Source organism: Salvelinus namaycush, chromosome 6 (assembly GCF_016432855.1).
Source record: "Salvelinus namaycush isolate Seneca chromosome 6, SaNama_1.0, whole genome shotgun sequence".
Lineage (NCBI taxonomy): Eukaryota > Metazoa > Chordata > Actinopteri > Salmoniformes > Salmonidae > Salvelinus > Salvelinus namaycush.
In genome coordinates, this window is record NC_052312.1 from 36424666 (window position 1) to 36437926 (window position 13261).

General features: G+C 43.1%; 1 protein-coding gene across 1 annotated transcript; it reads left to right on the top strand.

Moving 5' to 3' along the window:
* The first annotated feature begins 506 nt into the window (after nt 1–506).
* Nucleotides 507–3894, top strand: LOC120049358 (ubl carboxyl-terminal hydrolase 18-like). Its single transcript, XM_038995624.1, has 11 exons — nt 507–584; nt 753–876; nt 1324–1420; nt 1552–1682; nt 1798–1877; nt 2002–2136; nt 2294–2389; nt 2484–2648; nt 2826–2954; nt 3063–3106; nt 3229–3894. The coding sequence occupies exons 2-11, from the start codon at nt 810–812 to the stop codon at nt 3299–3301; spliced, it is 1017 nt and encodes a 338-aa protein (XP_038851552.1). The 5' UTR covers nt 507–584; nt 753–809; the 3' UTR covers nt 3302–3894.
* The last annotated feature ends 9367 nt before the right edge of the window (nt 3895–13261 follow it).

Below are 13261 nucleotides of genomic sequence, written 5' to 3' on the forward strand. Positions count from 1 at the left end.
TCAACCCCTGGGAGCTTCATCCTCATTCTCCATTGAAGAAATGACAGTTTGATCAGGTTTGTCACTAGGGGATGCCATCCAACCAACTATGTGGGTTTCATACTGTACCCCTCTGAAGGAGGCCCCCCATCAGTAGTTATATATCTTGTCCCATAATAAGTCCCATATCTTCTCTTGCTGCGAAAGGTTGCCTCCATGCTGATTTAAAATTGTTGCGTACACAGCTGTCTAGAACTATGTGGACAACCTTTTACATAACAGAAGGTCTTTTTGTGTTAACTGTCGCTGTCAACTACTTTATTCTCCTGACATGGAATTTTACAGGCAAATGACACTCGATGCTGTTTTAAAATACTGTATGTGGCGACCTCAACAAAGCCCAACAATAAGATAAGATAGAAATCGGTAGAAATGGCACTTAGCCCAAAGGCCGGCAGATGGCGATATAATGGACTCAGTTTCGTTAGTTTCGTTTTTACCTAAAGTTTGACAGAAATAGAAAGTGAAAGTGATGCTGCACCAGTCCGCGTTTTTTTCATATTTTTTTCCCCCCAAGGCTGTGGGTAGTCAATGAGATCGATAAAGTAAGTGAAATAATTGCTGAAAATAAATACATATTATGCTATATGTAGTGTTTTTGATTCACAAAAAATGCACCCCTAATGTTAGACGAGTTTCTCAAAGTTGAGTAAACTCAGCTATGTAAAAATGTATGATGACGATCCAGTTATTAATTTGTATTTCACTCACAGGGCTTCTTAACTCAACAACAGTGGTCCAACAATAGATAAGCTAAAACGATAGCCCTGATGGCACGAAAAATGTTCTCAATGTGCTGCTGTAGTTGGAGTCTACCTATCGGGAGGAGGTCAGAAGGTACGGAAAGTAGATTCTGAAACAAGCCAATGGGCTGGTTATTTTTCCCTGATCACGGGACCTGTTTTACACTTTTCCCTATAACTGATCCCTACTGAGCCGCTATAGGGTCCTGAGTTTTGCCTGTTCAGATCACATGGTCAAGAAATTCTGACCATAATCAGCAGTAGCATCACTGCAATTTACACCACACACTTTGCATTGATCAATATGGACACAAGCACAGGAGGCTGCTGAATGAATGGAATGGCATCAAACACATGGAAACCATATGTTTGATGTATTTGATACCATTCCACTGATTCTGCTCCAGCCATTACCATAAGCCGGTCCACCCCAAATTCAGGTGCCACCAACCTCCTGTGAGACATAACACATTATTATTACTTAACTGTCTGGATAGAATTGAGGCATGCAGCTATGTTCTGATCATATTGATGCCCATAGGCCTAAGAGGTCTGATGAACTATGGCCTGTCATGCTGTGTGAACGCTCTGCTGCAGTCCTTCTCTGCCACCTGGGAACTGGTAGATCTGCTAGAAGGGTAAGCCAGGTGGCAGGTTACAATACTTCGCTATTAAGAATCAACATGTAACAAAGTCATTAGTTAGCTTACTGGTAGTTATCAGACTGCTTGTGGGAAAGCATTGAGTGCTGGGAATGCTATGTTCTTAGGTGGAACCCAGTTGACAAGGAGAGTGTCCCTCTGTATCTGAGGAAGGTGCTACTAGCCATGCAGAGTGACCAATCGCAGCCTGCTCCTCATCAAGACTTCCTGCACTGCCTGAACAGAAATTACATCCGCAGTATGAGTAGTCTACGTGTCATTACATGGAGAAAAAAAGCAACGACATTTATGAATTATAAAGAATATCATTTTTCTGTCTGCAACTTTAACATTGACAAGAATGTGTTTCTCAGTCCATGTTCAGCAGGATGCAGATGAGGTATTCCTCTCCATTCTAAACCTTATCCAACAACAGATGAGTGACAAGGCCTTAGTATGTACTACTTAAATTGACATAATATTAGATCAACTAAAAAATAACAACAGGGACACCCAACAAAAAGCATGTTGGAGATGATACGATAGGAAGTTTCTCTGTCTGTGTTCTCCATACCCAGGCTCAGGAGATTCACTCTCTGTACAAGGTTACCGTGGAGACATACCTTCAGTGTCTAGAATGTACATACATCGAAACTGGGACCAGCTTTCTGCTCAGCCTCCCCATGCACATAAGGGAGAGCCATGACTCCCTGGTGAGGGTTCCCTCAAACTTGGCTCAAGTTTTCTCTTATATTGGGATTCTATTCAAAGTACTTAGCCCTGAATGTTACATTGCTCCTTTTGATAGCTGTCAAAGGGAGGATGTGGTTTGTTGAGCCTCTGTGTCTTTCCTATTCTGTGGTCTTCCAGGAGGACTGTATGCGGTTCTTCTTCGAGCTTCAGGAGCTAAGCGATGGAGATAAGTGCTACTGTGAAAGGTGTGGAGAAAAGAAGCATTCCCAACAGGTCAGCTCTTTATAACTGAAAGGATGTTCCATTGTAGAGACTGTTGTGATTTGCCTGTTCACTGAATTACTCCATCTTGTTCTTTCTTATGTAGGGCTTCAAACTCATCTCCCTGCCCCCTGTCTTGTGTCTTCACCTGAAGAGATTCCGTAATTCCCATGGTTACACCAGGAAACTACACTACAAAGTCACCTTCCCAGAAACCCTGAACATTTCTGAGATCTTGACAGCAGGGGCACTGTCAGAACGTTATGTACAGGTAGATAGGCATATGTTTACCATATTTGTTTGAGGTATGCTAATATACAAAATTATGCTCATAAAAAAATTACACATGGGCCTACATAAACACAATTACATTTTATCACAACATAATTGGAGGGAAATTGTACAGCTTTACTGACAGACATCAAATTGTATTTGTTTATTCTTTCAGAGTGACAGCCAGTACAGTTTGTGTGCGGTCATAGTGCACTCCGGCGATGCCATGTTTGGCCACTACACAGCATATGTTCGTCACAAGGACCAGAGCTGGTACTACGCTAATGATAGTTATGTACGGCAGGTAAGAGAAAATTAGTGGAAAAATGTTTACACCACTCAGCAAGTTTGTATTAAGCATATACCTTTCTTTGGTATCATTTAAAGTAACATACCATTTGCACAAACACAGGTTAGCTGGAAGGAAGTACAGAACACCTATGGAGGAAGTCAAAGGTAAGGTTTTAACACAATTACTTCTCTTTAGAATGGCGACATCCCCCCCCAGATTTGATCATGATCAAATCTGGGGGGGGGGGGGGGCATCAGTTGACAGGTGTCTTATCCTTTGTTAACAGAGAAGACACAGCATATATGCTGCTCTACAGACGAACCCCTGAGGGAAAGCAACAGGGGGGGTCCTCAGGCTGACGGAGCTAAAGAGATAAAGGGTGTAGACTGGAGACCGTAGGACTCAAGGACCAAATACAAGGTGCACTCACTGCAGGGTGAACTACCTATTGGAGGGGTTGTTGTCTTCATGTAGCATTGGGGATGTCATTTATCTTGATGATTTTCACTTTAAAATTATGGGTAATGGGTCATTGTTTATGTGCAATTACATGGATTGAAGTATATTTGGTGTGGTGTGTATATGTTTTGAGGTTTTGTTTATACGTTGGACATTCATAGGGCATTACTGAGCTTAGCCAATAGGTGGAGGCAAAGACCCTTCACCCTGTCATTAGTACAGTCATCTTGTAAGCTTCAGAGACCACACGTTCTGAAACCACTATAAGACGGGTGGTTTGAAGAGTGTGCTGAGTTGAGTTATTCTGGGGAAAAACCTGAAAAGGCCATTGACTCATTGGTGATAATATTTGCCTGACATGGAAAATATGTCACTCACCTTGTTTCAGAACAATTGGTTTATACAGTAGTTACCGGTACTCTGTTTTTTTTCGATTTCACTACCGATATAATGCTGTCAACAGAGAAATAAACTTTAATTTTCCAAGGTAGCACCTGAAAATGTTTTGCGTCTTTTTCCAGTTACTGAAGTGAGCCCTGCAAGACCTAAAACACCCACCGTATGTGTCACAGGCTCTCTCAATACTCATACTTAAATGTGGTTTGGAATGACATGCATTGAAATGTTATGTTCTTCTTTAGTCTTCTCTGTTCTGTTATTTTCTGTTCTTCTATTTTATTTTTCTTCTATTGGTCATTTGCCTATCATCTTTCTCTCAGAGAAGGAGAATGAGGAGGGGCAGATAGAATATCTCCAATCCACCTATTCCTTCTCAACATACTTTACAGTACATACTTTACAGTACATGTACAACTGGTATAGGCTGTCTGTCTGGGGAATCTCACACATAGTTAATACAAACTGTTCCCACTACCTTAGCCAAGACACTGAGGACCAGTTGAAATGGTGTCCGTGTGCTCGCAGCCTGCCTCGCGCTGACAGAATGGAAGACGTCTGCACAGTGCCACAGGTAGTAGCCTACGTGGGCATCTCCCACCCACAGTCAGCGGACAGTAGCAGAGTAATGCATTCAGTGTGTACAGTGGTGATGTACAGCGCTTTTGCTGGCGTGTCACTGTTCCTTTTAGATGTTGCATTTCTAGTTGACGCTTGAGTCTACTCTCGACACCACAGAAATGTGACAGTTTTGTATCTAAGTCTTAAACCTCACTCTTGATTGGCAGATATATATTTTTGGGCTGCCCCCTATAAATGCTGCTCTGTTTTTTAATCAAATGTAATTTGTCACATGCTTCGTGAACAACAGGTGTAGACAAGCAGTGAAATTCTTACTTACTTTCCAACCATGCCAATAGAAAAATAATAACACGAGGAATGAACAGAAAAATAGGACGCAGGTGTGTTTGCCTCTGACTTTGATAGTTCAAATAACAGTTTTGAATTTCAGTACTTACAGCAGTAAAACAATGACATAGAACAATGCGTCCAAAATTATTCTGAGCTTGGAGTAAGATGACAGACTTCTTTCTCTATTTATCTCTCGTTCTCGTCTATTATAGTTGTAAATTAATTATTGATGACCAGTTACAATGAGGCCACCAATAACCAGGTGTTATTGCATGAATGTCCCCTTATAATCACAAGATGGCTGGCGTGTGCCACAATTTTCACTCGGGGAGAACACCTGCCGTGACGCACCCCTCCATACCCCACCATGTGGCTCCAGTGTACGCTTAACTTACCTTAACATAGGCGACACATTAGCTCCTATTCATACGTGTGGCACACGCTACATGTCTGCACCACCATTGTTGAGCCTCCCAGTCTGTCGTCTGTCCTTTGTACTGTCATTACCCACCTGGACAGTGGGCACCTTATGGGAGGCACCTTATGAACCGTTCTTGTATTTGGAAGGTTTTCAGTCGGTCTGGAGGGTATTGGTTACTGTATTCTGTTTACAGGATCTACTCTTCTAGATCTTGGCAAGGTGACTTATCTGTGCCCATAACAGTTCTTGACATGCCAAGAGCGAGGGAAGAGACTAAACTAGCATGTGGGCCAGCTGAACTCATTGCCTGACCACAGTGTCATCTATTTCTATGGGCACAAGCACTGTTCGTGACACACACTGTTCACAGCCCTCTTGTTGGCAGAGAGAACATTTTGCAGGTTTAAAACTTATTTCCTGCAATTCTACACATTTTGTCATGGGGTGCAGAGAACATTTAGCAGTTTTAAAGCAGATTTTCTTGCAAATCTATATATTTTGCCATGTCTAATGTGTATTGATGTGATATTTGAGTGACTCGAACATCACTACAAAATCTATGGGCTAAAAAACCTAGCTAATAAGCTTTAGCTGACATGGGCTACTTGATCTGGACATTTCTGACAAGTTATAAATAGCTCTCTAAGGTATGCAATGACTGACATGACAAGCGGAAAACTGATGATGTACGACCCAATTTCGAAATTGCACCTTGTGCATTCGTTCTACCATTACAAGTTTCAAGAGTAAGTTGAATGCTGGACCTGAATTCCCCCCAAAATGGATCTAGGTGATGATATTCTACAGGCTTTGCAGTGTGGCAGCGCTCAAGTGCTGGTGTTGTCTTTGGACAAGGTTTCCTGATGCTTTGGGTTCTTTGTTTATGTGTGTGTACCAGTTACTAGGAGAGTGTGGATGGTTTATGGTGGATTTCAGGAAGTCAGGTCAGTGGTTTGCTTGAGAATGTGAGTGAATCTTTGTGACATATCCCTACCCAACCCAGTATTCCGTCTGTCTTGCCAAAGATGGCAGTTTCAGAATTCAACATGGCTTCCTTTGGGCATTTCTCACTGCTTTCATCCACTTAGTAGCTGTGAAAGAGGGGTGTTACATCACTGGTGTCATCCGTCCAATCTTCCTTCCTTCCTCTTGAGCAATGTTTACTGCACAGTATATGCTGTTATGCAGAGGATTCCATTCACAAAAATGCCCGTTGATTTTGAGGGCTTAGTAGTCTCATGCAACATTTTCTAATTATTCAGAGGACAATGACTTTCGTAGGATTGAGAGACAAACCACCCCTTTGTGTTGCCTTTGCAGTCACCATCTCTTATCTAGAACTAGGACATTGCCAATGGTGTTAGTTAGAATAGTTTGATTTACTGCTGAACATTCACCTACTTCACCAGGAAGAAAAGCCTATGTTCCTCCATATGTCCACTGACCACTACTTTAATCTCTGACATCCACCCTGTCATGACTCGGCCTACTCTTCTACTTTAATCCAAGTCAACCTGTCATCATGAAATCTCTAGCTCATCTACCGGCTGTCATGACATGGGTTTTCAAAGAGGAAATGATTCTGCTTCGCTCTCCGTGTTGAGTGTGCAGACCATGGTGTCCATGGTGAAGTGAGGATGTAAACAATAACAAACAAGAGCTGAATGGGAATGTCTTTTGCATGACTTTAATATTTCCATTCGTATCAGTGTAGAATAATATATTGGAATGTAGCACTGAAACACTATCCACTTGTTGTCTCTTGAAAAGTAAAGGTGCATGATTCTGACCTGCCACAATAGGTTTATCAAAAATTCTAGCTGTACCGTCTAGTGGTAAATGTAGGCCAACGCCTAATTTTTGTGAGATTGTCTTCCATCTGCTGAGCAGTGAGACATCCATCTGTCAGTTCATTGTGGAGGTATCCCTGTGATGTACATTGATTGGTGGCCTGTGGCACTTCACCTTTGCTTCTAGGGTCATGACCCTTGACTCATATTGATGTCAGCACTGACTGACTGTGAATGCAGGCATGTGTTCCTACGATACTCTGGCTAAATGGTATTCCTAATAGTCCTAGGTTCTTACCAGTAACCCTTGTCTAAGATTCACTCATAAATTAAACTGTCTGGAAACAGTGGAATCTTTTCTCTGGTCATTTATAGGCTGCCGTGCTTCAGCTTTCCCCTTCTGAGTTCATAAAATATATCCTCTCCAGAGGGAGTCTGGACCTCATGAAGTTTACCTCTCCCCTCGGTCAGCTTTGCTCCCTATGAGTCTAGTTGGCGTGAGGGTCGTAAAACTAAAACTGTACATCTGCTGTGTTTTCTAAGAGGATGTTGTATCATATGTCTGACCACCATAACTAAAGATTCAAGACTGAGGGAGAAGTGTGGTTCAGATTTGGTTTGCTTTGTATTTGTAGACAGTTGGCAGTGTCTGCTGCTCACCCAGGAAATGAACCCAGACAATCTAATATTCTTCAGCACGTTGGCTAACAGCTAACATGATATGATGTCCCAGTCTCTATTCATCCTACCTCTATTACTATCCCTCTGTTAGCACCTTATCTTCGTTAGTTGTCAGACTGGGATTCTAGGCCAGATCAGTGATCGGTCTCACTCCGTGAGATAAGCCTTCTCAGGTTACAGGGGAGAAACAGTCCTCTCTGTTGACTTCACACAGGGCCCTTATAGCTGTCTCTGCCTGTGCATGCCATCGCAAAGCCTGTGTATTCTCTTGCTCCAACATGTACAGTGGCATTCATTGGTTCCCACGCTTACAGTGGCTTTTTATTTTGGCTGGTATTGGAAATGATTGCAAATGTTTAGATTCCTCTCAAGTGTACTTTGAGAATGTGGGTTTTATTGTCCAAGGAGTTACTCATGTTTCATGTAGCCTATCAAATTTAACAACATTCATATGCTATCAGAAGAGCAGCATGCTGTCATATCATGTCAGGAAATAGGTGCATCGGTTTAGGAATTACATCACAAATTGCTGTTCTGCAGAGAAATGACTGTATTTGTTCAGCGAGAGTCCAGTTTATGCAGGCTATGACATAACGACTTTTAATGAATTTATGCACCGATTATAACCCTTCTCTTAGCAGTGCTGAAAGCCCAGATTATGCTTATTTAATCTAGCATCCTCAGGTCTCTCTCACTGTGCTGTACTGTCAGCATGCAGGAACGTATGGAATTAGAACTCCAGGCTAAACGACTGCCTCGTCATTCCAAGCTCTGGGCTGGAATGATAAGTCCACAGCACAGTGTTGTATCTGCTCCTGACACATTTGGGTTGTGTCCCAAAGCACCCTATTCTCTATTCCCGAAGGGCTCTTGTCAAAAGTAGTGCACTATATTGAGAATAGGGTGCCATTTGGGACGCTACCTTAGATAGTGATCGTGTCGAGTGTGCTATGCGTGCAATCAGTTCTCTCATCAGCAGAAAAGTTAATGATTTGTGCAGGGGGACGTGTGGGGGGAGGCTCTTGTGACCCGTGACTCAAACTGCGCAAACATACTTTTTTTGCCTCTCTGCTTGTGCTCTTTTGCCATGTTTAAACATTGATCCAGACCGCATGTACTGTTCATTTGCTAAGGATTGTGGGCTAGGCTCCTTCGAGCCAAGGTATCAACTGTCAAAGCTCTTTGACCTGTTCTCTTCTTCAGCCGCTCCTATTTCCAGACAAAGGCCCTCTAATGCAGGTAGCTGGTGTTGGCATTCCGGCTGCATTCCTACCATGGGGAAGTTGCTGGGATCTGGAGGAAAAATGCATGAAAACAAAGGCAGACTCTCATTCACAGGGTTTAAAGTTCTGTGGGAAAATGTGGGCAGGACAGGAGGTGGATGGCAGTGGAATGTGAACCATGGCATAGCTCACCAGTTACTATGACAGTGACACACACAGCCTTGCAGACTGAAAGGGTGGAGGTCCATAGAGAGAGAGAGAAGGGCAGCTATATAATAGGGTGTGATCTTAGTCAAGAGGACAGAGCAGAGTTATTATTTTAACATTTAGGCATAGACTGTCGTTTTCGTAGTCGTGTAGACATTCAACAAACCATCAGTCTATCATGAGCCATGATTGACAGAGATTGGGCGAGGAGACCTCTGATTATGAGGTCATTTCCTCTTAACCCCAGACCAGACTGTCCTATGGGTCTTCTCAATGGTGTTCTCCTCTTAAAGATGAGGAGGATTTTGAACATAGCGTAGCATACGAATGATCAGTCTTCTGTTGAGCTAAGTTACATTGTCTGACGCCCTACATCGTTCTATGGTAGCCAGGTTAGTTCTACCACACACAATCACACTTTTTGAGGAGTGAGACAAGAAGAGTTCAAAGTTTATTAAGGTTTGTTAAGGTTCTGACCTCACCTTACTCCCAACTACTATGACCCTCCTCTGAGCTGTATCTGAGCAGTGGTCTGTGAAGATTAAGAGAGGGATTTCCATCAAAGTGCTCCGCTCTGCTCTCAGCAGAAGAGGAGCCCAGATGCTCTTGAAAAAGCATTTTCAACTTAAGGGGAAGTGAAATGAATGTTAGAACGTTTCGGCCCCCCCCAAAAAAACATTCCCTCAGTGAAAGTTATGTGTCTACCATGAGAAGCCTCCTACTTCTGAGGATGAGAAAACATTGGGCTTAACCTGATGTCATCCAGGAAGATTGATAAACATCCTGAATGTAATCTGTTGATAAACACCCCAGTCATTTTCAAATGTAATCTTGTTTAGCACTTTCTCTTGTCTTAACCTGCCATCTGTTCATCTTGTTTTATGTATGTCTTGGTTGGTTCTTCTTACACACAGATATAATTAAGTGCATTCTTGTCTTGCAGTTTCTGAGACCTTCAGGGCACCGCTATATTTAAAGGAAAACTCCACCCAAAAACGATATTTTGGTATTTGTTTCATTAGTCCATTCTTGACATAGTTTGTTTGTCAGCAATCACATTTTCAAGATATGTAACTTTCAAAATACAGAAACCATCGGCGTGTGATGCATTTTGCATCATATGAAGCTGTGTTTTGCATCATATGATGCAAAATGCATCATACGCGGATGATTTCTGTATTTTGAAAGTTACTTATCTTGAAAATGTGACTGCTGACAAGCAAAAACAATGGACAGATGAAACATATACCAAAACATAGTTTTGGGGTGGAATCTTCCTTTAAAGGTGAACCACCTGATGATGCCACGGAGTTTTCCTGTCACAACAGTCATTGAATGTCACTGCACTGGCAGTTTTTAAAAACTATTTCCATTACACGCCTAAATAGTGCAAAACAAATATTTCTTTCTTAGAGCGGGGTTATAAAAAGAGCCTATACTCCTGGCGGGGAGTGTGTGGTTGGAGAGTTCTGGATGAATTACATGGGGAAATGAAAGGAGGCCTGCTGTAACCCACAGGTCCATTCTGGGAGGGGAGACAGCCTCTGATGTGGCTTTATAACATTTCCTAAAAAGCGCAAAGCCCTCTGGGATGATACCAAAACCAGTCATCAATGGAGTGGTGTGCGTGAGTGTGTGTGTGTGCCTCATTGTGCTGTATTGTTCATCCTTCCTTTGATATCCGAGGACACTGTTGGCTATCTTTGGACAAAAAAATAATGTCCTCCAGAGCCCTAGGCCAGGGGAGCACACCCCATCAGTCAGTTGTTTTCTCTCCTTTACACCGTGTTGTGTCTTCAGAGGTGTGGTTCATTCAGGGGTGTGGTTCCTCTCTACAGAGGTCCTGCCTTGGAGGCGTTTTGTGCTGTCTAACAGCTATGACATCAGTCATTAACACCCATGTCGGCCACACCCATCTGTAGCCTGGGTTGTTATCTGAGACAGCTGGTGCACTAACATCTACTGTCTGTGTGTTTCTAATTCAATTCTTACACAACCTTTGATTTTGCACCGCAAAGTGACGCAAGCACCTATTAATATTGAGGAAATATGAATTCTGTATTAGAAGTTTGTGTTTCTGCAGTTTGTACAGTCAAATCCTCCTTGTTTTAAGTCTTCAGCTCCTTTGCTGTGCCTGTGTGAGGCACATTCATTCGGCTTGAGACCCAGCCCTCTCTAGTCCAAACCCCCGCTCATCTGCAGTCTGTTATGGCGGACCGGGGATGACATCATGCTCGTCTCGGAGAGAGCAGTTGCTGGTAATTGGCGCGCTCTACTCCACCAGAAAATGCGGTGCGGGCCAAACGGAACACACACGGCGGAGCCAGGCAATGCAAGTCAGATGCACTGCTGGGTTTTTCCAGAGTGGCTGACTTGACTGGGGCCACAGAGAGAGCCAGATACAAGAGGCCTCCGAGAGGGGGCTGCTCCAACTGTAAATGTCAGAAATGAATGAAGGGGCCTCAACCCAAAATTGAATCTGATATAATGCGCCCCAGGCTAGCCCAGACGTTTGATCTGATTCACAATGCAGCGCTGTCGTCGACGTTGAAGGGGATAGAGCTGTGCCTATTCTGGATGTTATGACATGGCAGAAAGTATTTTCATGTGTTCTTGGATGCTTATGTAGAATCAGAGCTAGGCCTACATCAATGAGTGCACATCTACCCACACAGTTTTCAATTGAAGTAGCATTGAGGCTCTGTACCTCTGGAGATCTCTCTGGTCAATAGGCCTTTAATGGTGTGCGATATTAAAATCAACCCTCTGTATCGCCGTTTCAAAGCGGCTGCAAACATCTTAACGACGTGCAGGGAGCATGTTTTTGTATCTTTGGTCTTTATAATGCAAAGGTCCACGAGGCATTCATTCACCGCTTATTCACCGCGCATGTTTGGTGATGGTAGGAAGATTACACATCTGGAAATAAGATTATGCATTTGTTCACGGTTTAGATGTGTGTCTTGGGGACGCAAATTACATCAGTGGGACAATAACATGCAAAAAAACAGATAATCCCATTACTTTTGTAACCAGCAATTTGTTGCGGCAACGTGAGGAGAGGCTATTTGGCTACAGTGAATATGTGAATAAAAGCATGTTTTTGCCCTCCCTTTGGCCAGCCACCCACCTCTGTCTTGCAAAGAATCTTATTTGTTTGTACAGAGAGCTGTGCAGTCATGCCACCATGTTTCCTGCTATGTGGTTGTTGAAGGCAACACCAGAGGCGAGGCATGTTGATTCTGTGATATTGTTGTTTGTAGAAATGTTGCATAAGCCTCCTCCTCATCTTTGTTGTTATCTGTAGATGTTGTGAGAACATGTTCGCTGCAGTTGGCATGTCTGGGAAAACCCATAGAGTATGACAAACAAGTGAGGGCAGAACTGAGCGTGTTGGCATGTGCCCATCTCACCCACCTTCTCACCCTCCTGTTTGAGAGCACTGGTGCCCCATATATTTATACGAGGCAGTCTGGGGGGTGAATGGAGGGCAGGGGAGAGGCTCAGCGTGGCTCGTAGGTGGTGAGAAGAGATCATCACAGTTCCTGTCAAGAACAAAGTGCAACTCGGCGTCTGTGGGTAAAGAGCAGAGTATGCAGAACTGTCAGAGGAAGATGCCTCGCTGACTATCGAAAGGAGATGTGTACTGTAGAGTGGTTGTTGCAATAGCCAGGCCTTGAATTTGTTAATGCATCAAATAAATGGGTATCTTAGGCAAGATAGTGATGTAATGTATCACACGTATCTTTGTCTTTGCAGTCACCACCTATTTAATTAATTTCCATTAAAGTGAAGAAATATTTGAATCACACTTAATGTAAGATAAAAATGTATTTTTTTATATGAGCTATTACTGATTATAATTTATTCTCTGTGGACTGTGTTGGGAAATGCATGCTAGTTTAATTTTGGCTGGTGTACGCCGTTACTGTGATGACCTAGCCTCCTTACTTCCTGTGACAAGTCATCTTGGGACACGAAGTGCAGCTTGTGAAGGGTGACCCAACTAGCTCCAGTCAAAGCCTATCTCATGACACTGCCTTTTTAGCTTGACTGTGAGAAAAGACGTTTCCAATACTGCTGAAGCGTCTTTTCTTCTACAGTAACTCAATGCTGAGGCATATTAGCTGTCGAGGCAGCAACAGTGCCTGAGAGAGGAAATGAGTGTAGCTTAAGGGAATGTGTTATCTCTCCTCGTTCTCCCAGTAGATCCCTCATGCTCCATACTGT